At 40.4% G+C, this 26,056-nt stretch overlaps 1 protein-coding gene across 2 annotated transcripts in view; it reads right to left on the minus strand.

Moving 5' to 3' along the window:
- Positions 1–26,056, minus strand: part of LOC117525332 (transmembrane protein 266-like) — a 300,763-nt gene that overhangs the window by 259,257 nt on the left and 15,450 nt on the right. For both annotated transcript variants that reach the window (XM_034187181.1, XM_034187174.1), the window contains exon 2: positions 24,796–24,903. In XM_034187181.1, coding sequence (XP_034043072.1) covers positions 24,796–24,809 — 14 coding nt within the window. In that variant the 5' untranslated portion in view covers positions 24,810–24,903. The remainder of the gene's footprint in view (positions 1–24,795; positions 24,904–26,056) is intronic.

The following is a 26,056-nucleotide window of genomic DNA, read 5'->3' on the forward strand; positions in this document are numbered from 1 at the left end:
AAGTAAAATAAAATGTGCAATATGAGAAAAAAATGTGTGAAACAGACAGACTGAAGTTGCACATGAGGTATATGAATTAGTGAGTTTTTTTTTTTTTGAATGAATGAATGAGAAAATTTATTTAGCACACACATACTTAACAACTTAGCCTACTTTAGCTAAGTAGCTTGTTTTGACAGCATGGCCAAAACACATGTTGATGAAAACATTCAGCCATATTGGAGGACAAAATTTGGTCTAACAGTGAAAAACTATTGTTTACTCTGGGGATTCCAATTGTCCCAGATAGCTTAAAAGATAGATTACTTGCAGAACTACATGACAGCCACTGGGATATGTTAAGATGAAGTCTCTGGTCAAGAATTTAATGTGGTGGCCTTCTTTGGATGAACACATTGACTCTGGGGTGAATCCGTGTGAAATCTGCAAATATCAGTGTAGTATACCAGATAAAGCACCAGTACATACTGGGAAATGGGTATCAGGTCCATGGGAAATAGTAGACTTGGATTTTGCAGAATCTAAGGGTCAGATGTTTCTGGTATTGATTGATGCTTATGCAAGATGGCCAGAGATTGTCCTTATGTCAACTACCACCACGTGTAAAACCATCGAAGATTTGAGAAACTTGTTTGCTGCTTATGGGTTACCTAAAGATGTAGTAACTGATAATGGACCTCAGTTCATTTCAGATGAATGAGACATTTCTAAAATTGAATGCAGTGAAACGCATTAAAACTCCATTGTACCATCCAGCCTCAAATGGACTGGCTGAACAGCTAGTACTAAATTTCAAGAGGTCTTTGGCAAAAAGCAAAGCACTTGGTGGTCTGTCCTTGCAACACTTTGTTGCAATTTTTTGTTTGGTTACAGCAATGTACCACATGTGACAACTGGGAAAACCCCAGTAGAACTGTTCCTGAAAAGAGATTTGTACAAGGTTATCTTTGGTAAAGCCAAACTTCTCTGAGATGATCCAAGGTCGACTGGCACAGATAGAGAGTCAAAGATTAAAGGACAGACTCAGGAGCTTCACTGTAGGACAAACGCTACTTGTTCATAACTACAGGGGAGGGGAGAAATGGGTGACAGGGGAGATTACCCAAGTCCTGGGTCCAGTGACCTATTTGGTATCTGTGCAGGGAGCATGCATTAAGAGGCATGTGAACCAGTTCAGGAAAACAAAATGGGAAACTCAGAAAGTGATGTACAAAATGTTTCTGATGTTGATGATTTTGCTTTTGATTTTGGACTGAGTGAAAAAAGGGGACCTCAAGAAAAAGAACCTGAGGTTACGGAAAAACTGATTATTCCCCCGGAGGTCAGGAGTCCAGGTGCTACAGGATATAATGCAGACCCATTTTAACAGTATCCTCAACTGACCTGTAGGCAAACTACATGGGGTCCAACAGGGATTCTGTGATGTCCTGCAGTTGGCTCCACACCAGCCGTTCAAAAGACTTCATGACTATAAATGTCAGGGCGACGAGCCTGTAGTCATTTAGTCCTGTTATGGAGGGTTTCATTGAGACTGGGACAATAATGGAGTGTTTGAAGCAGGAGGGGACCTCGCACAGCTCCAGAGATCTGTTGAAGATCTGGGTGAAGATGGGTGCCAGCTGGTTAGCACATGCTCTCAGACATGCGGGGGAGACACCATCAGGTCCTGAAGCCTTTTTGATCTTTTGTTTGCAAAACTGCTGGCATACTTCCTCTTCATAGATCGTTAGTGTGGGTGGTGTTGCAGAGGGTATGGGGAAAGAGGTGTCGAGGGCGACTAAAGCCTGGGTCCCACCGAATAATGAAGGATGAACAATGAGCCACGCAGCATGTTTTCTTTGCTACGAGAGGGTTTCTTCAACTATCGTGGTAGTTTCATGGCTCTGAGAGGCATTATCTTCAGTTAACGAGGCTCCTCTCTGAGCGTGGCGCTAATTTCAAGAAGTTCAAAATTTAGCAACAACAGCGTGGCACAGTTTGTGTATGAGTTACTGCGACGGCTTAGAGGCATTTGTGTGGTGCTTACAAGTCTGCTAAAAGCCCATTATCCGTGCGCCTGGCAGCTACACAGGACCTGAGAGTCTCTCTTCTTGATAAAATAAAAAATAATAAAATAATAATTTTGTAGTGGATTGATCATTTTCTGCCAAACCTTGGATGCTGAAAACACCTCTAATCACTTCTGGAATCATAGAGGACTGTTTCATCTGGACACTTTTTTCCTCTCTTTCCTGCTCCATGTGGAACAGCTTAAGGTAACTATTTTTAATGGGGTTTTTTTAATAGCTTGATAAAACAGTTCCTAGCTGTAAAAGTATGTCTGTTGTATGTTGATGTCTGTTGAATGTAAAAGTATGTTTTACACACACACACACACTTTTTTCGTGTGTTTTTTTTTGTAACGAGTAACGGCATGGCGAATAGAAAATGTATCGGCGTAGAAGTAAGCAATTAAGGTCGGAAATGTAGTGAAGTAAAAGTGAAATTAAGCTGAATTTAAAAAACTCAAGTAAAGTACAAAGTCTCCCAAAACGTACTTAAGTACAGTAGTGAAGTATTTTACTTTGTTACTATACAACACTGCAAACCATTGATTAAAACATAATACTTCATGGACCCCCCTAAGAGGACTTTGTGCCTTTTGGCGCTCGTGTTGTACTGCTTCACCACACAATCCATCCAATGCAAATAAAGTTTCAGTTAAAAAGTTTTTTCTTACCAGCACCCATGTATCTTACAGCTTTCAGATCAATGACTGATTAATACTGACTGATGACATTCCTACACATCTAAATAGTAGGTGGTGCCCCCTTTTTCAACGGTTAATCAAATTTAAGTCAATATTGTTTAATTTGTGTTCTCTAGAATATTTTTATTGTGCACCCGTAGAAGGTGACTCAATATTGAGTACATTTTAATTCCTTACATATTTTACGGTTGCGCCCATGTGAGGTGCTTTCAATATTTATAATATTAATGATAATATTAATTATTCATTTCATATTTTGGTGTACAGTGGGGTGCAATATTAATAATATTTATATTCATTACCTTTATTTTTGGTGCGCCACGTGAGGCCATCCAATATTAAAAATGTCAATTAAATTTCTTACATTTTATGGAATTCTGTGTGAGGCATGTTAATATTAATAATATTAATATTTGAATTTGTTACAACATAGAGTGCATCTGTAAAGTATTCACAGCGCTTCACTTTTTCCACATTTTATGTTACAGCCTTATTTCAAAATGGGTGAAATTCATCTTTTCCTCTCAAATTTCTACACACAATACTCCATATTGACAATGTGAAAAAGTTTTTTTGAGATTAGGGTTAGGGTTATTATAGGGTTACGGTTATTTGTAAATTAAGTTTGAAAAAAATGTAACTTGTGATTAAAAATATCATACAGTGTCTGCTCATCTTCAGGACGAATACTGCCATGAACTGCCATGAACACTACTGGCCAGTAGATGGCAGTAGAGGCCTTGAAATCTTTCCAAAACAAAATTCCAGATAATCCACGTCTGCTGGGACATTTAAGATGCGGGGAATTTAACAAACGCAAATACAATAACGTGTATAAACCCAGAGAATATATTCACAAGAGTTTTAGGCACTAGAGTTTAATGCTGGTGTCCGTGGAGCCTGAACAGAGTATCTGAAATGCATTTGTCCTGTCATGAACTTACTGAGATTACCGAGTTTGAAACGGAGGAATTAACAGTAAACAAGCTCAAAGTGGACATGCAAAATGAAGACCAACAAGATGAGAATGCAGCTCTGAACAGCCATATAATAAATGAATTATAATCCTTTAGTACAACACCATCAGCCATTATTGTGAACTGTGAATCAGAATATTGTATTGTGACCAAAAATAAATTTTGGCATCATATCATGAACACAAAATTGTATCATATGATTTATGTATTATATTTTGGTGTTACGGTCAGATGTAAGCTGGGGTTAGGGTTACATATTGTGTGTATTTAATCAATACATTTTTACCACAGTCTGCAGCTTTCAAACTAAAATACACTCAACAAAAATATAAACGCAACACTTTTGGTTTTGTTCCCATTTTGTATGAGATGAACTCAAAGATCTAACACTTTTTCCACATACACAATATCACCATTTCCCTCAAATATTGTTCACAAACCAGTCTAAATCTGTGATAGTGAGCACTTCTCCTTTGCTGAGATAATCCATCCCACCTCACAGGTGTGCCATATCAAGATGCTGATTAGACACCATGATTAGTGCACAGGTGTGCCTTAGACTGGCCACAAAAAAAGGCCACTCTGAAAGGTGCGGTTTTATCACACAGCACAATGTCACAGATGTCGCAAGATTTGAGGGAGCGTGCAATTGGCATGCTGACAGCAGGAATGTCAACCAGAGCTGTTGCTCGTGTATTGAATGTTCATTTCTCTACCATAAGCCGTCTCCAAAGTTTCAGAGAATTTGGCAGTACATCCAACCAGCCTCACAACCGCAGACCACGTGTAACCACACCAGCCCAGGACCTCCACATCCAGCATGTTCACCTCCAAGATCGTCTGAGACCAGCCACTCGGACAGCTGCTGAAACAATCGGTTTGCATAACCAAAAGATTTCTGCACAAACTGTCAGAAACCATCTCAGGGAAGCTCATCTGCATGCTCGTCGTCCTCATCGGGGTCTCGACCTGACTCCAGTTCGTCGTCGTAACCGACTTGAGTGGGCAAATGCTCACATTCGCTGGCGTTTGGCACGTTGGAGAGGTGTTCTCTTCACGGATGAATCCCGGTTCACACTGTTCAGGGCAGATGGCAGACAGCGTGTGTGGCGTCGTGTGGGTGAGAGGTTTTCTGATGTCAATGTTGTGGATCGAGTGGCCCATGGTGGCGGTGGGGTTATGGTATGGGCAGGCGTCTGTTATGGACAAAGAACACAGGTGCATTTTATTGATGGCATTTTGAATGCACAGAGATACCGTGACGAGATCCTGAGGCCCATTGTTGTGCCATACATCCAAGAACATCACTTCATGACGCTTTGATGTCTTCCTTGGTCTACCATATGTTTGCCTTTAACAACCTTCCCATGCTGTTTGTATTTGGTCCAGAGTTTAGACACAGCTGACTGTGAACAACCAACATCTTCTGCAACATTGCGTGATGATTTACCCTCTTTTAAGAGTTTGATAATCCTCTCCTTTGTTTCAGTTGACATCTCTCGTGTTGGAGCCATGATTCATGTCAGTCCACTTGGTGCAACAGTCTCCAAGGTGTGATCATTTATTTTTAAATGCAGACTAACAAGCAGATCTGATTTGATGCAGGTGTTAGTTTTGGGGATGAAAATTTACAGGGTGTCTGTGATCTGCTTTTTTTCTACAAAATTAAACAACTGAATGAATATCCTCCGAGGCCGGTGATTCCATAATTTTTGCCAGGGGTTGTATATATAGTCCTCCACTACACAAAACTGTTATCAAACATGTTTGCTTGTATTAGCAACCAGTAGACTGTGTATAGGGAGCAACCACTGATTCTTTTTTCTTCAGTCTTCTGTTCACACTGCAAAATGCGAAACATGGTTTTGCCAGGGGTTGTATCCTGCACCTCCCTCATTTACTTCTCATACAATACCACAACTCTTCTCTTGGGAATCTGTCATTAGCTTTCTTTTAAGTCCACAAACAAACAAACAATACAACTCCTTCTGGCCTTCTCTACACTTCTCCATCGTCACCCTCAGAGCAAATATGACATCTGCAGTGCTCACTGTCAGTGTAATTTAAAGCTGTTCATACACTGAAAAAAAAGGCTACTTTGGATCAACTTTAAAAAATTGATGTAATTTGTTAGCTATTTTTTTTTAGTTTCTCACAATGTATATTTATGATTTTGTAAAGTGATTCCAGCAGATTTAAACTGGAAACCACAATTTTCCATTAGACCAATGTAAATACGTACTTTGAATGAAGTGCACTGTTTCACTTTTTTCATTGTATCAAAATATAGTAAAATTCTTCTAACTTTAATTGTCCTTGATTGATACTTTGCTAAGTTTTGAATTTTATGCTTTTCCATCCACAAACTTTAAAAGGATTACTTTCTCCTTTGTGGCACCAACTTGGGACTGGCTGCTGTTAAACTTGGCATGCGCAACGCTTTTGGTTCAGATGAGACTCCTGATCCAGGCGAATAGTTGGTTTTTATATTTGCTACAGTTTTGCATAAAAATTAAAAGACAGAACTGGGTGTAGCCTGTCGAAGAACATTCAGTATACGTAAAAGAATGTGAATGTATGAATTTTAATTGACTGTGTGAATGTTCATTATAGTGCGTGGCACTATAATAACCCTAAAGCAATATGTCTCAAAAATCGAAAATGCACAACAAAACAAATGAGGAACAAATGGGAGGAAACTGGAGTCAACGTCTGTGACCGAACTGTAAGAAACAGCCTAAAGGAAATGGGATTTACATTCAGAAAAGCTAAACGAAAGGCATCATTAACACCTAAACAGAAAAAAACAAGGTTACAATGGGCTAAGGAAAAGCAATTGTGGACTGTGGATGACTGGATGAAAGTCATATTCAGTGATGAATCTCGAATCTGCATTGGGCAAGGTGATGATGCTGGAACTTTTGTTTGGTGCCTTTCCAATGAGATTTATAAAGATGACTGCCTGAAGAGAACATGTAAATTTCCACAGTCATTGATGATATGGGGCTGCATGTCAGGTAAAGGCACTGGGGAGATGGCTGTCATTACATCATCAATAAATGCAAAAGTTTATGTTGATATTTTGGACACTTTTCTTATCCCATCAATTGAAAGGATGTTTGGGGATGATGAAATCATTTTTCAAGATGATAATGCATCTTGCCATAGAGCAAAAACTGTGAAAACATTCCGTGCAAAAAGACACTTGGGTCAATGTCATGGCCTGCAAATAGTCCGGATCTTAATCCAATTGAAAATCTTTGGTGGAAGTTGAAAGTTGCCATTCGAAATGACTTTAGTTTTGTGTCATGTCTGTGATCTGCTTTTTTTCTACAAAATTAAACAACTGAATGAACATCTTCCGAGGCCGGTGATTCCTTAATTTTTGCCAGGGGTTGTATATCCAAGGACAGTCATCCCACTGAGTGTGGTGTGCTTCAGGTTTCTTGCTGTCATCAAAATGCTTGAAGAAGTTTCTTTTTCTGACCACTGTTGTCAGTGTGCGTGCTCAAGAATGGATCAGATTAAACCTTATTCACACGAAACACCTTGAAGTGACAGATGTTGTGATTGTCATATTTGGAAAATATTCAACACAATCCATTGCCCAATCACCTCTGACCATTACAGATACTGTAGCAATCATGGCCTCACTTCGTTGTAATTAAATAAGTACATTAATTTTCTTTTCTAAAAAGGACTGTGGTAAACTGAAAAAAAAGACTGTAGGTTCACTTCTCACTTGGAAATTCAAGGTTCCAACAGGAGATGTCTCATGAAAAACTCCCTCCAGATGTGCTGTCCAGGGTCTCTAATTTAGAGTTCTTCAAAGTGGTCCTTGAAACTTGTTTATCAGTGAAATTTCCATCTGTGGAAATTATAGGACATTATAATTATTTCACGTCAAGATGAGAAGCTTTCCAGGTCCAGGACGATCAACATTTATTGCCTCATGTCAAGACAGAGAAACTGTTCCAGACCAGAGTGTCTCTAGGCGACCATATAACTCAGAGCCTTGACAATCAGTTTATCCTACAGGTCTCCGTTCGAGGAGAAAAAGATCTTTCTGTTTAAATGCATAGAATAATTATTTTATCTATATATGAAAATTACAAGATGCTTTGCATATATTCCATTTAATCCCGACGTGTTCCTTTTAACTGCTGTTGTTGTGTGGGCCGCTGAAGAGGAGGTACTGCTGGCCCACCACCACCAGATGGCGCCCTGCTTGGAGTGCGGGCTTCAAGCAGGAGAGGGCGCCAGAGCCACTGGGAATGACAGCTGTCATTCATCATCAGCACCAGCTGTCACTCAGTCAACTCATCACCATCACCATAAAGGCCAGACTGCAACTCCACCTCCTCGCCGAAAAATCAGCTACCTTGGAGGCAATTTCTCTGCTGACTTACAACATTGAGTAATAATCTGAACTTCTTTGCAGCCGTTTTCCTGTGGTGTTGCCTTATCTGTGGGATTGGCGTTTGGTGTGATCAGCGACGGCTTCGCTTCACACCCCAACCAGATAAGTGGTTAGACAGGAGCTGCACGAGTGTGTGACTGGAGGTGGAGGTGCTCCCTCCCAAAAGAACACAGACTGTGGGATTACTGAGTGTGCGTACTCACACTCACCTGTGCTGTTTCTGTTCTCTGCCAGCAGTACCAGGTCTGACAGCTGGAGACGGTGACCACCTGGGGACCCAGGACTTGGCGGCTCCGGTGTTCTTCAGATCCGTTGGCGGTGAGGGCCGTGTGGGATCCGGCTCCGTTCTGGACGGACGTCCCCTATCCTCAAGCCTGCCCACACGTCACCCAACGTGTAATTGACTATAGTCCCAAACAGATTGTTGTCTGTATTCCGTTGTGCACAATTTACAACATTAAATTGTTACTGTTTGGCTTATCCATTGCCCGTTCTTTTATGCCCCCTGCTGTGGGTCCGTGTTCCTACACTTTCACAACAGTTGTGCTAAATGTGATTCTTTTTGACTAAAGCACAACAGATAATTTAACAAATGAGAAGAACAAAATAAACAAGTGATAAACAATGAAAACACAAACTGGCTGAACAAAACAAGAACGGAACTGGACAATGGCTAAAGTATAAAAGTAACAAAGAAACAAAGTGACAAAGCAAAATAGAACATAGAATAAAAACATGATAAAAATAAATAAATAATAAATCAAAGCAGGAACAGAAGATACGGCAAAGAAAGGGGCAAAAAAAAAAGGGATCAAAGCCTGGATCAGGGCCAGGCATGACAGCTACATGACAGATAGTCGGCCTTGGGCAAAATTGATCCCTCGGGGTGACATTCCATTATACATCTGTGTAGTTAATAAATTTATCTTTACAATCGTGTGAAAAATTTGCTAAGTCATTTTTTATTTGTACCGTAGTGAGTTCATGGTACTGTGTTTCAGCCTCTGGCCACACTTGGAGCACACTGATGTGTAGAACTGTCCCAGTTCATGGTCGAGTGTGGCAGTGGGAAGCTTCTCGAACTCGTCGGGTGAAACACCATGCAAATCTTTCCTGTCGTCCTTCGCTAAAAATTCCTTGAACAGTGCGGAATTTTTCTTGATACTTTTTGCGGTACTCTCACTGTCTTTCTTGGATAGAAGAGCGTTTATCCCATCAGTATCCACGGAAGCAAACCTTCTGCTCTCTGCTATGATGTCGTCTGCGACGCATCACTCCTGCACATGCATGAAACATTGTTGCCCCATTATGACAAAATCGGTCCACAATCACTCATAATGTTGCCCGAAATGGTGCAGAATCAGTCGATAATGTGGCTATTAACTTTGGATGATTTATTGTGAAAAGTATTGCAATTATTACACGCGAATCAGCCAATCAGAACAAAGGATGTCAGTCAGATGTATAATAATAATATTGCATATGATCAGTGGTGGGCACAGCTAATGAAAAAGTTAGCGTCGATAACAGATAATCAGCTAACTTAAAAGTTATCTTTTATAAACCTAAACCAATAAACCGCCTAAAAATTTATTGGAGGCTACAGTTAACCGATAACTGATCATTTCCAGTATTGTCTCCAGTACACTTGCACCTACTAACAAGCTGATTTTGAGTTTTAACACCATGATCACTTCTGGTAGCATCAAAGGCGATCACAGACCCAAACAACAAGTCAGCACTTCTGTCTTTGAGCGCTCTGACCACTGCTGGAAGCTCCTGTTTACTACATAGCTTCTAGCAGAGAAGGAGCTAAGAGAAACAGCAAAGCTCAAGTCTCTACTTAATAACAGTGGCAGAGGTCTTGGAAAATAAAGCAGTGCTGACTTATGGTTTTGCGTTATAAATAAAATTAATACTGATAGAATAACTCCATTAATGTCAATTCTGTCATTTGTACAAAGTTAAAACATATATATTTTAATGTTAAATAATGCACTAATTCTGAAGTTTTGCAACAAACACAGACAGATGCTAAAGGGATTATGGGTAAAATGTGCCTCTGCTAACACTGATTGGTTGATTCATTCATTTTATGTAAAAACCAACACATTAATGTGAGGTGTGTGTTGGTGTTTACATGTAAATGTGCTTTTGTAAAATATGCCATTCTTTTATTTGTAAAAAAAAAAAAAAAAAAAGGAATTTGCAAAAACAAAAAGCCAAGTTGTAATTAGGTAACCGTCTGATATAACCGGTGTCAAAATAAATAGAACACTGCCATCTACTGGTGCCCAGACACTCAGTACTTAGGTCGAATACTGCCATGAACACTACTGGCCAGTAGATGGCAGTAGAGACTGAAAACTTGCCAAAACAAAATCCCAAATAATTTGGGTCTGCTATGTTTAAGATGCGTGGAATTGAATAAACGCAAACTGAATTTCAGACATCTTATATATATATATATATATATATATATATATATATATATATATATATATATATATATTACTCTGGAACAAAGACGACAGACAGTGTTTGACATAAGCAGGATCTAAAGAACAAAAAGGAATCGAATGCAATGATTCCAATTGAAAATAATGGAGAAGCAACCTGGGCTTCTTCTGGCATTTTTACATAAAACAAACAGCAACAATGTCTATAAACCTGGAGAATATATTCATGAAAGTTTTAGACACAATATACAAAGAGTTTAATGCTGTTGTCTGTGTGGAGCTTGATCAGAGCGTCTCAAATGTATTTATTCTGTCCTGAATGTACTGATATTACCCATAATGCACTGGGCACAGCATGTCCAGACTAAAACCTTCAAAATTAGTGCATTACTTTCAAAATAAAATAAATATCTGATATTTTCACTTTATAAAACTTCAGATGTGATGTTAATTTAAATAACTTGTCCGAAATTAGTTAGGTTAAATCATAAGTTAAAACTGTATGCCTCTGGATGACTTTAGTGATATTGCCAGCATATCAGTATGGGGTCAAAATAAATGCACTTTTTTCTTTTCTGTGACTGGCTCTACTTTGTTTGCAGAGGATAGAGTGGTTTCTTCTGGAACCAGCTTTCCTCTCTTTGCAGAGGATAAAACAGCACATCTACTACAAAACATTTAACAGGTAGGTGGACAACTGATTGTAGACTTCATAAACACGTCTAATTGTTAAGCTTTGTTTATCTGCGGTCATCACGTTAGCGGTCTAAAAATTATCGAACTAAAACTTATCGGAAGATCTGATGATGGTTTTCAAAGTTATCTGAAAAGCTAATCCGATAATGAAAACATTATCTTCGATGATTAGCGGTTAGCAGATTAGTGGAACTGTGCCCACCACTGCATATGATTCAGTTCTTTGTGAATTTAAATTAAAAATAAATTAGCTAAAATCGATACATGAAACCTATGAGATTATGTGACTTCAGTTAACTCATATTCAGTATCTACTCAGTTTCCAGAGTTTTTCTGTAAAATCATGTTTTAATCAATAATAGTAAACAATCAAATATGAATGCAATTTTTTCCACATATTATATTTCAGCTTATAACTTCACTTTATGTAGTGGCTGCTAGCACCACAGAAGGATTTTAATGTCAAAATTCAATTCAAATGGATGCATGTAGGACTCATTTTATCTTTTTTTCCACAAACAAACCACAAGCTGGTCGGGTGGGTATCTCTCATTTTTTACATGGGATTTTTTTTCTTCCTCTTGGTTTGTTTTGCTATTAATTCAGCATATTTTTAGACTGATTTTTTTCAATAGATTTAACAACATTTGTCTAAAATGTTAACAGTCGTTATCATTTGAATGTGTTTCAGTGACTTTTCTTACGCATCCAGATAACAGCCTTCTGTGGAAGTTATGATGGTTGGAAAAGGATGAGAATTTCCCACGCTGACAACGCAACGGTGTATCGTTTATTTTTTCACAGGTTCAAAAACTCACCGACTTCAAACTCAGCACGGCACAGCGGCCCATCAAAAACACACCAGTCCCAATGCGAAAACATTAAACAGACTGCATATCTGTCACGAGACGCACATTAATGTGTGTGGCACTGCACATCTCAGCGCATCGTTGAACTCACAACAGAAACGCTAACCGCGGCACGCTGCAGGGGCAGTGGGAGGAAAAGTTCTGCCAAGTTCTCCTTCAACAGGAGAACTTGGATGTGCTTTTCTCCTGCAGTAGGAGAACCTGGCTATGGGAAAAGTTCGCCGACACACCAGAAAACCTTCGTACGCTGTCCCACGGAAATGGCACGTTATGAGAAACAGGAAAAAACATAAACAGTGTGTGAAATATAAACGGTGGACGACTCTTTTCTTGCTCGCAATAACAGAGTCCTGGTGTCGCTGACCGAACAGTCCCCCTGCAAATTGGTCCCTCCTGCTTTTGCGGTGCATGCATCCTTTCGGAGCGTCAGCATAGTTATTTCTAAACGTTAGCTGCAATCCGCCAATTATCACCTCATTTCTGCTTCAAACTGCACTCCAGACATTATCGAACTCAGCGACAGATATGTACAACAGTCATTTCCACATAAATTCAGCATTATTTCATAATGGCAGAGGTGCTGCTGCACCTATGTCATTTCGGTGCGTCAGTAGCGACTCACCGAGTATCGCCTCGTTTCTGCTTAAAACTGACTTTAGAATGATTTAAGAGGTTTTAATTTGTCATCTGATGGTTAATAATCACATTATTCCCTTTGATCGCTTTGGGTGTAGAGAGTCAGACTCAGACATGCTGTTGTGATCCCAAATGACGCATGTGCAGTGAAGGCAGGGCGGACCAATTTTTAGGGGGGACTGTTTGGTCTGCGAATGACAGATGGTACTGCATAATGACAAAGTGGGGGCATGTTTTGAAACATATTTCACACTACTAATACCACTACTTAATAATAATAATCATAATTTCAACTAAAATGTTTAGCAAGAATTGAAACTTAGAAAAATGGTAGAAAGAATTAAATTGCTACATTTATAAACAAGGTAGATTAGAAATTGTAAGTTTTACCGTTACAATGCTGTCAACAGTTAAATTTGAGGTCAAGAAAAACTATTTTATTTTTTATAAAACAAGTATTTATGTTCATAAAGAAAGACTGACTTTATTTCATGTTTTACAAAAACTTTTTTTTTCCAGGAAATAGTATTTAAGTTCTTATTAACCCTCTGGGGTCTGGGGGCATTTTTTGGACAGTTCACTCACCTAGTATAAATGTTTTATTATTGCTGTTAACAGCTCTCCCTCCATACCCACAATTAAGTTTTATGTCTCTTTTTTCAGGACAACCTGTACTTTCAGAATACATATGCTATAGTTGTGTTTTATAAGTGTAATAAAAATGTACAATCAGAAATAAGGAAAAAGTAATGCGGAAAATTATTTTCTACACACATTTATTTAAAACACACAGCAAACTAATAAACAACTGTTTTCACACTTTATAAAGGTAATTTGGGCTCTTAGACTGTACAACAAAAAGGTACAAACAATAAACACAAATGCACATTTTGAACAATATATACAAAATGGTCTATGCATTTTGTTTGACTTCATCTCAAAGCAATTTCTGTCTGCTATTACACAAAAGTCACATCACAAACTTCTACTGTGTTTTGGAGTGTTCTGTCCTGCTCTGAAAGCAGCTTTCACACTTTGGCCAACGTACACTCTGAGGAGCGGCCCCTCCCCCCTCGCTCCATTGATATGGTAAACAGTGCTTTACGCCGGAACCACAGAGCTTGCCACAGGCTTATTCAATAACATTCACAGGTAATGAGGAGTGGAGCATCTCTAAAACTTAGTCTTTGTTTGAGCATGTGAGATTGTCATCAGAGACCCTCCGTCTGCTCACTTTCACTGATCGCTGTGCGTAATGGCACAGGGAGCATTGGAGCCAGCAGCCAGGTGGCTATTCAAACAGGGCAAGTAGTAACACATCACTCCTCAAAACAATCTTTGGTTTATCACGTGAGGTAAATCTGCCCTACGATTGGATTTTGGAAAACCATGTGATGATGAACCAATTCCGACTGGACACTCACATTGCGCACGTCATCACACAGCTTCTATGAGGAGTACAAAGATGGCCGATGGATGGCTCGAATATCTGCAGAGTTAACTTTTCAGCAAAAAAAGAGTAAGTTTCTATCTTATATCATTAAAAAGTTATTTATAATTTAGTAAAGCTTGGTCTCAGCAGTCATATACGATGGCGTCAGCCCCAGAGGGTTAAAATGTCAGGACATACACTGTTTACTTTATTATGGGGAGGCAATGGTCTAGTGGTTAAGCGTTGAGCTTTGGACCAGAGGATCCTTGGTTCAAATCCCAGCCTGAACAGAAAATCACTAAGGGCCCTTGGGCAAGGTCCTTAATTCCCTATTGCTCCGGTGTGTAGTGAGCGCCTTGTATGGCAGCACCCTGACATCAGGGTGAATGTGAGCCATTACTGTAAAGTGCTTTGAGTGTCTGATGCAGATGGAAAAGCATTATATAAATGCAGTCCATTTACTTTTTTTACGTTACTGTTACAAATGCACTTCCAACAAAGTGAGTTTTCGCAAAACAGGTTATTATTTTCATGCTGAGGTGGCAGGAGGGTTGTTTAGGCAGCTGCTGAAAGCAACTATAATAAAGTAACTAGTAGTTGAACTTAGTAAAAAAAAATTGAGTAATCAGTAAAGTAACTAATTTTCAAGCAGTAATCAGTAATCCGATTACTTTTTCAAAGTAACTGTGGCAACACTGGTTTTGCGCTTCTCTCTAAAAGTTTCAACAGAGTCCACAGAACGCAGATGCAGTAGCAGTGCATTCCACAGTTTGGGAGCCACAAGCTCAAACACACGTTATCCTTTGGTCTTCAGCCTTGACCTAGGTACAACCAACAGCTTCTGGTCTGAGGACCTCAGAGACTTGCTTGTTATATAAGGATGTAATAGTTCAATGATGTAGCGTGGCATTTGACCGTGCAGAGACCTAAAATTCATCACCAATATTTTAAACTGCAGTTTGAACTGAATGGGGAGCCAATACAAACAGGACAGAATTACACCGAATTACAAGACAGAGAAGTGACTAAATGAAAGCATGGATGATTATTTCCAGCTCAGCTTGAGACATGATGTTTTTAGGGTGGGAAATGCTCCATAAATGGAAGAAGCAAGATTACACAAGATGGCTAACATGTGACTCAAAATTGAGAGCCTGGTCAAATGTAACACCCAGATTTCTGACTTGAGTGAACAAAAGAGGACACAGAGCCAAGGTTCACAATCACTGAAGGAATTAACTTGTCTGGGGCACAAAAAAGAACTTCAGTTTTTGCTGTATTGAGTGACACCAGCCATCCAATCTTTATGACATTAACACATTTTTGAAGTACAGAAAACTTAGCAAGATTCTGAGGTGGAAACAAGATGTACAACCCCTGTTGTGTGGGCCGCTGAAGAGGAGGTACTGCTGGCCCACCACCACCAGAGGGCGCCCTGCTTGGAGTGCGGGCTCCAAGCACGAGAGGGCGCCAGACCTAGAAGAAGTGACAGCTGTCATTCATCCCCTGCACCAGCTGTCACTCGTTCATCATCATCACCACCATAAAAGCCGGACTGCAACTCCACCTCCTCGCCGAGAAATCGACTACCAGTACCAAGGTAATTTCTCTGCTGACTAACACTGTGTGTGTAATAACTTGAACTTCTATTGCAGCCGTTTTCCTGGAGTGTTGCCTTATCTGGAGGATTGGCGTTTGGTGTGACAGCAACGGCTTCGCCTCACACCCCATCTCAGATAAGTGGTTGACCAGGAGCTGCACGAGTGTGTGTGATTTGGAGGTGGAGGTGCTCCCTCCTAACTGTGTTTGGACTGTGAATTACTGAGTGTGCGGACTCACACTCACACATCATATCTCTGCTTTCTGCCAGCAGTACCAGGGTCGACAGCCGAAGACAGAGGCCACCTGGGGACTCGGGACTTGGCGGCTCCGGTGTTCTTCAGACCGTTGGTGGTGGAAGCCGTGTGGGACGCGGCTTCTCTCTCGTCAGGGGTTTTCTATCTTCGAGCCTGCCCACTCGTCACCTGGTGTTTATTGACTGTGAAGATTACTGCACGTTTCGTTGTGTATTATCACAACATTAAATTGTTACCTTTTGGCTTACTCATTGTCCGTTCATTTGCGCCCCCTGTTGTGGGTCCGTGCTACGACACCTTCCCAACAACCCCTGGCAAAAATTATGGAATCACCGGCCTCGGAGGATGTTCATTCAGTTGTTTAATTTTGTAGAAAAAAAGCAGATCACAGACATGACACAAAACTAAAGTCATTTCAAATGGCAACTTTCTGGCTTTAAGAAACACTGTAAGAAATCAAGAAAAAAAGATTGTGGCAGTCAGTAACGGTTACTTTTTTAGACCAAGCAGAGGAAAAAAATATGGACTCACTCAATTCTGAGGAATAAATTATGGAATCACCCTGTAAATTTTCATCCCCAAAACTAACACCTGCATCAAATCACATCTGCTTGTTAGTCTGCATCTAAAAAGGAGTGATCATACCTTGGAGAGCTGTTGCACCAAGTGGACTGACATGAATCATGGCTCCAACATGAGAGATGTCAATTGAAACAAAGGAGAGGATTATCAAACTCTTAAAAGAGGGTAAATCATCACACAGTGTTGCAAAAGATGTTGGTTGTTCACAGTCAGCTGTGTCTAAACTCTGGACCAAATACAAACAACATGGGAAGGTTGTTAAAGGCAAACATACTGGTAGACCAAGGAAGACATCAAAGAGTCAAGACAGAAAACTTAAAGCAATATGTCTCAAAAATCGAAAATGCACAACAAAACAAATGAGGAACGAATGGGAGGAAACTGGAGTCAACGTCTGTGACCGAACTGTAAGAAACCGCCTAAAGGAAATGGGATTTACATACAGAAAAGCTAAACAAAAGCCATCATTAACACCTAAACAGAAAAAAACAAGGTTCCAATGGGCTAAAGAAAATCAATCGTGGACTGTGGATGACTGGATGAAAGTCATATTCAGTGATGAATCTCGAATCTGCATTGGGCAAGGTGATGATGCTGGAACTTTTGTTTGGTGCCGTTCCAATGAGATTTAGAAAGATGACTGCCTGAAGAGAACATGTAAATTTCCACAGTCATTGATGATATGGGGCTGCATGTCAGGTAAAGGCACTGGGGAGATGGCTGTCATTACATCATCAATAAATGCACAAGTTTACGTTGATATTTTGGACACTTTTCTGATGTTTGAGGATGATGAAATCATTTTTCAAGAAGATAATGCATCTTGCCATAGAGCAAAAACTGAAAACATTCCTTGCAAAAAGACATATAGGGTCAATTTCATGACATAGGGTCAATGTCAATGAGCAGATGTGATTTGATGCAGGTGTTAGTTTTGGGGATGGAAATTTACAGGGTGATTCCATAATTTATTCCTCAGAATTGAGTGAGTCCATATTTTTTTCCTCTGCTTGGTCTAAAAAAGTAACCGTTACTGACTGCCACAATCTTTTTTTCTTGATTTCTTATAGTGTTTCTTAAAGCCAGAAAGTTGCCATTTGAAATGACTTTAGTTTTGTGTCATGTCTGTGATCTGCTTTTTTTCTACAAAATTAAACAACAGAATGAACATCCTCCGAGGCCGGTGATTCCATAATTTTTGCCAGGGGTTGTATAGCTGGATATCATCTGCATAATAATAATATGAAACATCAAAAGATCTCAAGAAGTGTCCAAGTGGGAGGAAATAAAATGGGTCCCGGAACAGAACCTTGAGACACACCACAGTACATAATGGCAGAAGTAGACATACATTTAGCTGCAGCAACTGAGAAACTCCTGTTTGAGAGATAGGATGATGACCAATCTAGGGCTGACCCAGAGATGCCCACCTATGTCCTTAGTCTCTCTATCAAAACACCACGATCAACTGTGTCAAAAGCCGCAGACAGATCCAAAAGTACAAGAACCGAATATTTACTTGCATCGCCGCACATTAAATATAATTTGAAATAGTAAGAAGAGACATTTCAGTAGAGTGCAAATGACAGAACCCAGATGAAAAAAATTTGTCAAGAATATTGTGCTCAGGTAAGGCCACATTAAGCTGTTTGGCCACCACATTTTCTAAAATTTTAGACATTAAAAAAAAGACAATTTTGAAATTGGTCTAAAATTCTGGGGAACAGAAGGGTCAAGATTAAACTTTTTTAAAAGAGGGTAAAAAAACAGCCTGTTTAAAACACTGAGCGGCACAGCCAGAAATCAGTAATCTGTTGATTACTGATAAAACACGCAGGCCAGTGGTGTGGATAACTTTTTTGAATAATGAGGTGGAGATGATATCAAGTGGGCAGGAGGAATAAATGGACTGCATTTATATAGCGCTTTTCCATCTGCATTGTTGGGGAAAGTGTAGGAGCACGGACCCACAACAGGGGGCGCAAATGAACGGACAATGGATAAAGCCAAATACAACACTTTACTGTTGTAAAAATGCACAACAACAACAACAGATTACAATAGTGAGTCAAATACAAGATGTCATGTGGGCAGGCTCGAAGATAGGAGACATCAGTCCGAAGTCGAACCGGAACCACACGATTTCCTCCGCCACCGAACCCCGGGAATACTGGAGCCGCCAAGTCCCGAACTCCCAGGTGGCCACTGCCGCCGCGTGTCGGATCTGGTACTGCTGGCGAGGAGCAAACACAGTTAGAAGTGGGTGCGTGTGCACCCAGCAATACGTACGGGGGAAAACCACCTCCTCCTCTGGTCGAATAAAGAGTTCACAAAAAACGCTCAAGCAACAAAGGGTTATTATCTCACAACCAGCTGAGGTACGTTACCTTCAAGGTAGAACGATATCTCGGCAAAGAGGTGGAGATGTCGTCTGGCTGATATACCGATGCTGATCCTGTTGAGTGGTGACAGCTGTCAAGGATGATGAGCGTCAGCTGTCACCCTGGCTGCTCCTGTTAGGCGGCAGCGCCCTCTGGTGCCTGGAGCCCGCACTCCAGGCCGGGCGTCCTCTGGTGGTGGTGGGCCAGCAGTACCTCCTCTTCAGCGGCCCACACAACATGCATCAGCTTTACAAATAATGCCTCACATTCACCCCGATGTGAGGGTGCTGCCATACAAGGAGCTCACTGCACACCAGGAGCAACTAGGGGATTAAAGACCTTGTCCAAGGGCCCTTAGTGATTTTCCAGTCAGGCTGGGATTTGAACTGAGGATCTTCTGGTCTCAAGCCCAAAGCCTTGACCACTAGACCATCACCTCCCACAAGGAAGGTTTCATCCTATCTTAGCCTATCTTGATGTTTTAACTAGGCGATCTTAGCCTAGCCTGATGTTTTAACTTGGTCATCATGGCCTAGTTAAAAGATCAGAATGACAAAGTTTACAACTTCGTGAGCTGAAAAGTTGAGAACAGCTTTGTTTTTGGGAACACTGATGTTGCAAATATGAGAAGACACAAAACAAATTATGCAATGTCGCAAATTTCAATGACAAATGTACGAAACAAGAACTGCCTGCATCACAAAGGCAGTGTCCGGCTCTGTTAATACTGTTGTTACACTGCAGTATTACAAGAGCACAACCAATAACACAAACTCACAAGTACAAATATAAATGCATAGATTTTTATTTTTCAATCTTAAATACTAATTTCGACCTTCCTAAACAACCCGGTGCTCTTATGGAGCATAAAATGTTAATAAAAAACAAAATAAAAAAACATTATTTCATGGGAAAACTAACAAGGTCGAGACCACAGAGGAGCAGCTGCGAGAAATATATTCAGGGGAGCATGATTCCCTGCAGGTGGCAGATAAAATTAAATAGTGGACAGTCATGGTGCTGGCCACGAGGAAAGGTCATTATGTGACAAAAGTTGCTCCAGGGACTTTACAAGACAAAACAGAAGGTCATTTAAAGAAAATGGCTGCCAGTGGCAGCAAACAATATTTATTATTCTGTAAAGTGCCTCACTCATCATGATTCTTATGACCTAATGTTAAAAAAAAAGAAAAGAAATTAAATAGAATCTTACAAGCAACTTCAGGAAAAGAAAAGAACATAACTATTTTTTTTAGCGTTGCATCAATATTCTTGAACAAAAAGTGAACAAAAATAAAAATGAAGCTAAGCATCATTACTTTCTTGTGTGCTTCTTTTCTTCTATTATATTTTCAACAATGAGCAGCAAGTAGCCTTGTTAGCGCCCAGATCTAGGCTTTGGAAATCAAAGAAACTGACAAACAGGCTCGTTTCAAGCCAAATGTACCTTCAGAACCACAAAGGTGTTGACAGCAGAAGTTCAAAATTCCTTCCTGTGAAGGGTCAAAATTTGGGAAAACATAAATGTTGATGTGTAAATAACATACATGCAATTACATCAGAATTAAACATACTTTACAGAAAATTAACACTCCAGGTGGGCAGCACAATGGGTGACTTTTTAACCTCTTAAAATAGTACAAGGTTAAATACCTCTAAACTTGTCCAACCTCTGTGTCCCAGGAATGTTCCCTGTGAATTTGAAGACTCTAACAGTAATAGGACTGGACTTATTCTGAGCACAGAGACAGATGGACGCAGAATCTTCGCAATATGTGATGGCTACTTTTGATGGCCTCGGGTAAAAATATAGCTCAATGCTAAAATATCCTCAGTTGTATGAGCATAAAACAGGAAACAATATGACCTATTGACCTCTTAAAATATGTCAAGTTAGCCATCTTTGAACTTGTCAAAGGTCTGTGTCTGTGTTCCCTGTGAATTTGAAGACCCTGACAATAATAGGACTGGACTTGTGCTGAGCACAGACAGACAGACGAACGGAAGGACGAGCACAAAGTCTTTGCAATACTCATTGGCCAAATTTTGGCCTCTGGTAATAAAATAAAATGTAATAATAATATATTGCTGTGACCCTACGCATGCTCTTATTGGCTGATTTCCAGTCTGATATTTTCCCATGTCAGACCGCTTACCATGACAATCTGTCCGGAACGCTTATCACATTTGCGACTTTAAGAAGAGAAGGTGAGGATGAAGTCCGAAGCCAAGTGGCAGCCCACAGAGCTGACGAGGTGCGGGATCCCTGGAGATGAGGACTGAGTTTCTCGTGAAGAAAAAACTATATATATATACACATATATATATACACACACACACACACGAGGTCTGTCCAAAAAGTAACGGACCTTTTTTTTTTTTCAAAAACTATATGGATTTGAATCACATGTGATTACATCAGCCAAGCTTGAACCTTCGTGCGCATGCGTGAGTTTTTCCACGCCTGTCGGTTGCGTCATTCGCCTGTGGGCAGGCTTTGAGTGAGCACTGGTCCACCCCTCCCGTCGGATTTCTTTTGTCTGAGAACTTGCTGAGAGACTGCCGCTTTGCTCCATGAAATTTTTTTCAGAATCTGTTACAGACAGGCAGTTGGAAACCATTCGATAGATTCAGTTGGATATCGGTGAAGATTCTGTCGGCGTCACACGGATTATGGACTGTTAAAACCTTTTTAAAAACAGCCCACAGCGGTGGAGGGCGTGCGGCGCGCCGAGCGGCCATCGACAGGCTGGATCAACTTTCCAACTGCCTGTCTCTAACAGATTAACCTCCACCCCCATCTGCCAGTGGATCAAGGACTTCCTCACAAACCGCCCACAGTCCGTGAAACTTGGTCCCCACCTTTCCTCCACCATCACACTCAGCAGTTCCCCTCAAGGACGTGTACTGAGCCCCATCCTGTTCACACTTTACACGCACGACTGCTCTCCGAACCATCCCACAAACACTATCATAAAGTCTGCAGATGATACCACCGTGATTGGGCTCATCTCAGAGGGGGATGAGACCAACTACAGAGACGAGGTCAATCGACTGACAGCGTGGTGTTCAGCTAACAACCTGCTGCTGAACACCACAAAAACAAAAGAAATAATCCTGGACTTCAGGAAGAACAGGGCCGACCCAGCCCCGCTCTACATCCAAGGGGACTGTGTGGAAAGGGTCGGCTCCATCAGGTTTCTGGGAGTGCAGCTCTCTGACAGCCTCTCCTGGACTGCCAACACCACAGTGGTGGTGAAGAAAGCCCAGCAGCAACTCCACTTCCTGACGGTGCTCAGGAGAAACAATCTGGAGGAGAAGCTGATGGTGTTGTTCTACAGAGCCATCATCGAGAGCATCCTGACATACTGCATCACAGCGTGGTACGGGGGGTGCTCAGCAGCAGACAGGAGAGCGCTGCAGAGGGTGGCCCAGGGGTCACTGGTTGCTCTTTGCTCAGCCTGGAAGACATTGCCAGCTCCCACTACTTCAGCAGAGCTGCCAGCATCAGCAAAGACACATCCCACCCCACCAACCACCTGTTTGACCTACTACCCTCCGGCCGACGGTATAGGTCAATCAAAACTAGGACAAACAGACTCAGGGACGGCTTTCTCCCCAGAGCGATCACTGCACTGAACAATAACAAATCACGCTAATCTGCACCTTTCAAGTTTCTTGTGCAATATCTGTAAACCATGTGCAATTTTCCCGTGCAATATGACTCCACAGTTGTATATAATTCTCGTTTTACATTTTACTTGGTCCACATTTTATCTTATTTCATTTTGCCTTATGTTTGCATTAGTTGTACATATACTCTGAACAATTTACCGTTAAATTTCACTGTCTTTTATTTGGCTAAAAATTACTCGCACCACGGAAAGCACCTTTTTGGAGTTGCACTCAAATCTCATTGTAATGCAAATTACAAGGACAATAAAGGCGATTCTGATTGAATGAAATGTACAAAACAAAGTTACATCATCCGCATATAATACTACATCCACAGTCATAGCATCATTACGAAAATCATTTACAAAGACTGAAAATAAGAGTGGACCCAAACAGCTACCCTGCAGAATACCACATAAGTGTTTTTGATTAGAAAAACTTCCATTAAAAAATACTTGCTGAGTTCTGTCACTGAGGTAACTTCTTATCAGTGAGAGAGACATAGATGATAGCCCATAACACTCTTCCTTGAGCTGGCCGCACATCTAAACTGAGCCATCGGGGAGAAGGGCCTTAGTCAGGGAGGTGACCAAGAACCCCGTGGTCAGAGCTCCAGCATTCCTCTGTGGAGAGAGGGGAACCTTCCAGAAGGACAACCATCTCTGCAGCAATCCACCAATCAGGCCTGTATGCTAGTGTGACCAGATGGCAGTGTTGCCACAGTTACTTTGAAAAAGTAATCCAATTACTGAGTACTGATTACTCCTTGAAAAACTTAGTTACTTTACTGATTACTCAATTGGAAAAGTAACTAAGTTAGATTACTAGTTACTTTTTTAGTTACTTTCCCCAGCTGCCGACAGCAACCCCCTGTCACCCCAACATGACAATGATACCTGTTTTGCCAAAACTCACTTTATAGTCACCCTTTCTTGACTTCATTGAAAATAAATACTTGTTTTATAAAAAGTGAAATAAAGACCTCTTTCTTGACCTCATATTTAATTGTTGAAAGCACTAACAGTAAAACTTGCAATTTCTAACCTACATTGTTTATAAATGTAACTATTAAATTCTCTCTTAACATTTTACTTGTCGAAATTATTATTATTTTAAGTAGTATTAGTAGTTGTAGAAAAAAAAAAAAGGCTTCAAAACTTTGGAAAGATTAATGCATTAGATTACTCGTTACTAAAAAATGTGGTTAGATTGGAGTAACGTGTTACCGGCATCACTGACAGAAGCCACTCCTTAGTAAAAGACACATGGCAGCCTCCCAGTAGTGTTTTTTTGGTACAGGCAAACCGGGCAGCTGCTCAAGGTGGCATTTTTTTAATGACACATAGCACCACCACTTTAAAAAAAAAAGACTGTGCCCCAAAGAGGTTATCATATCACTGTTTTGTAGTGTGCATCTTAAACACCGGTGTGGCTTCTGAGAGCAGCTGATCTGAGATCTGTGTTCGGGACAAGCATCAGAACCTGTTTTTCAAATAACATTCCAAAAAATAAAGAGGAAGAACAGATTCAGCACATACAGAAAAATTTACTCGTGTGATGTGAGCACAATCATCAGCTGACAGAATAATGGTTTCTATTTCTCTGCCACACCGACAGCACATGAATGCATCATCTGCTGTCATCACACATGGAAACATAAAAATATCTGAGGAAACTGAAGATGGTGGTGCATGATTGTGTGTGTTTAACATACATAGTGAGGGTGGACGTGCCCTCTCAGAGAACAGATTACTGAAGAAAAGGATGCAGCAGGTGGCAGTTGCTTTTTCTGTTGACCTGGTGCATTAAAGTTTATCACATTTTAATCGGTTCATCATCACCCTGCAGCCTTCATGTAAAAAACATTCATGATGACAGCATTTATTGTTTTCAAGTCACTGTTTAAACAACCTGGAGTGGATGGACTCATTCATCTGTCTGCTCACTGGATTTTAAAGGGTATATGCCTAGGCTTTGCCAAAGCATAGGAACAAGAAAGTATTTTTTTGGTAACGTATCTGAGAAAGCAATCATTGGTAAATATAAAATTTGACTGCACTTACTCAGCGTTAGCCATGCTGACGGACGATGAAGAAAGGAGGGATGTAGTTCTAATGCGTTCTGCCTGATTTAATTCCTCCGTTCACCTGATAGACATGTTCATTCTCATCCTGGAGCGGGGGAAAACATTTCCATTAATTCAACAGCAATTATAAATTCATTCTCTTACATGAACTTCTAAACAGGTGTGGCACACATTCTGTTTGATACAGTGGTGGCTCTAGACTATGTTTATTGTTGGTGCTAAAGAGGGGCATGAGTATTTAGTGGTGGGAAGACAGAATTTGTGTAAAATCAGCGAGTAAATTTCAGGCGTCTATACATACATGTTAACTCAGACACACAACAAATGACAGAACTAACAAAAACAATTATTTTAAAATCTTTAATTACCTTCTGAGAGGACACAAATGTAAATTTGGAAAATCTGGGAAAACTTATGGGCAGAACAAAAGTAAGATTACACCACTAATAACAAACCACAGGGTTAGGATAGAGGGTGATTTACTTCAGGAGGCTATTCATGAACATGTTCAATTGACCCCAGTGCAAACAATAGCAACTTTACAGCTACAGTATGCAGAATTTGTGTTTCACTGAAGAAATGGAATATATCATTCCCATAGCCATCTGTTCATTAGTGCATAATTACCTGCAATAATGATTTGATGTGTTTTCATAGGTTTAGAATGAGCCCTTCCTATCTACAGTAAGGCAAATAAGTCCACATAAGTTTTCCCACCTATAAAGAATGAAGAGGTCTGTAAGTTTTATCGTAGGTACACTTCAACTGTGACAGAATCTAAAAACAGGAAATCCCACTGTATGATTTTTAAATAATTAATATGCATTTTATTGCATGAAACAAGTTTTTGATCACCTACCAACCAGCAAGAATTCTGTCTCTCTCAGACCTGTTAATTTTTCTTTAAGAAACCCTTTCATTCTGCACTCTTTACTTGTATTAATTTCACCTGTTTGAACTTGTTACCTGTATAAAAGACACCTGTTCACACACTCAATCACACTCCAACCTGTCTACCATAGCCAAGACCAAAGAGCTGTCTAAGGACACCAGGGACAAAACTGTAGACCTGCACAAGGCTGGGATGGACTACAGGACAACAGGCAAGCAGCTTGGTAGAAGACAACAACTGTTATGATTATTTATTAGAAAGTGGAAGAAACACCAGATGACTGTCAATCTTTCCCAGTCTGGGCAGTGGTGGGCACAACTAACCAAACAGATTTTTTTTTTTTTAT

Source organism: Thalassophryne amazonica, chromosome 2 (genome assembly GCF_902500255.1).
Source record: "Thalassophryne amazonica chromosome 2, fThaAma1.1, whole genome shotgun sequence".
Classification (NCBI taxonomy): Eukaryota; Metazoa; Chordata; class Actinopteri; order Batrachoidiformes; family Batrachoididae; genus Thalassophryne; species Thalassophryne amazonica.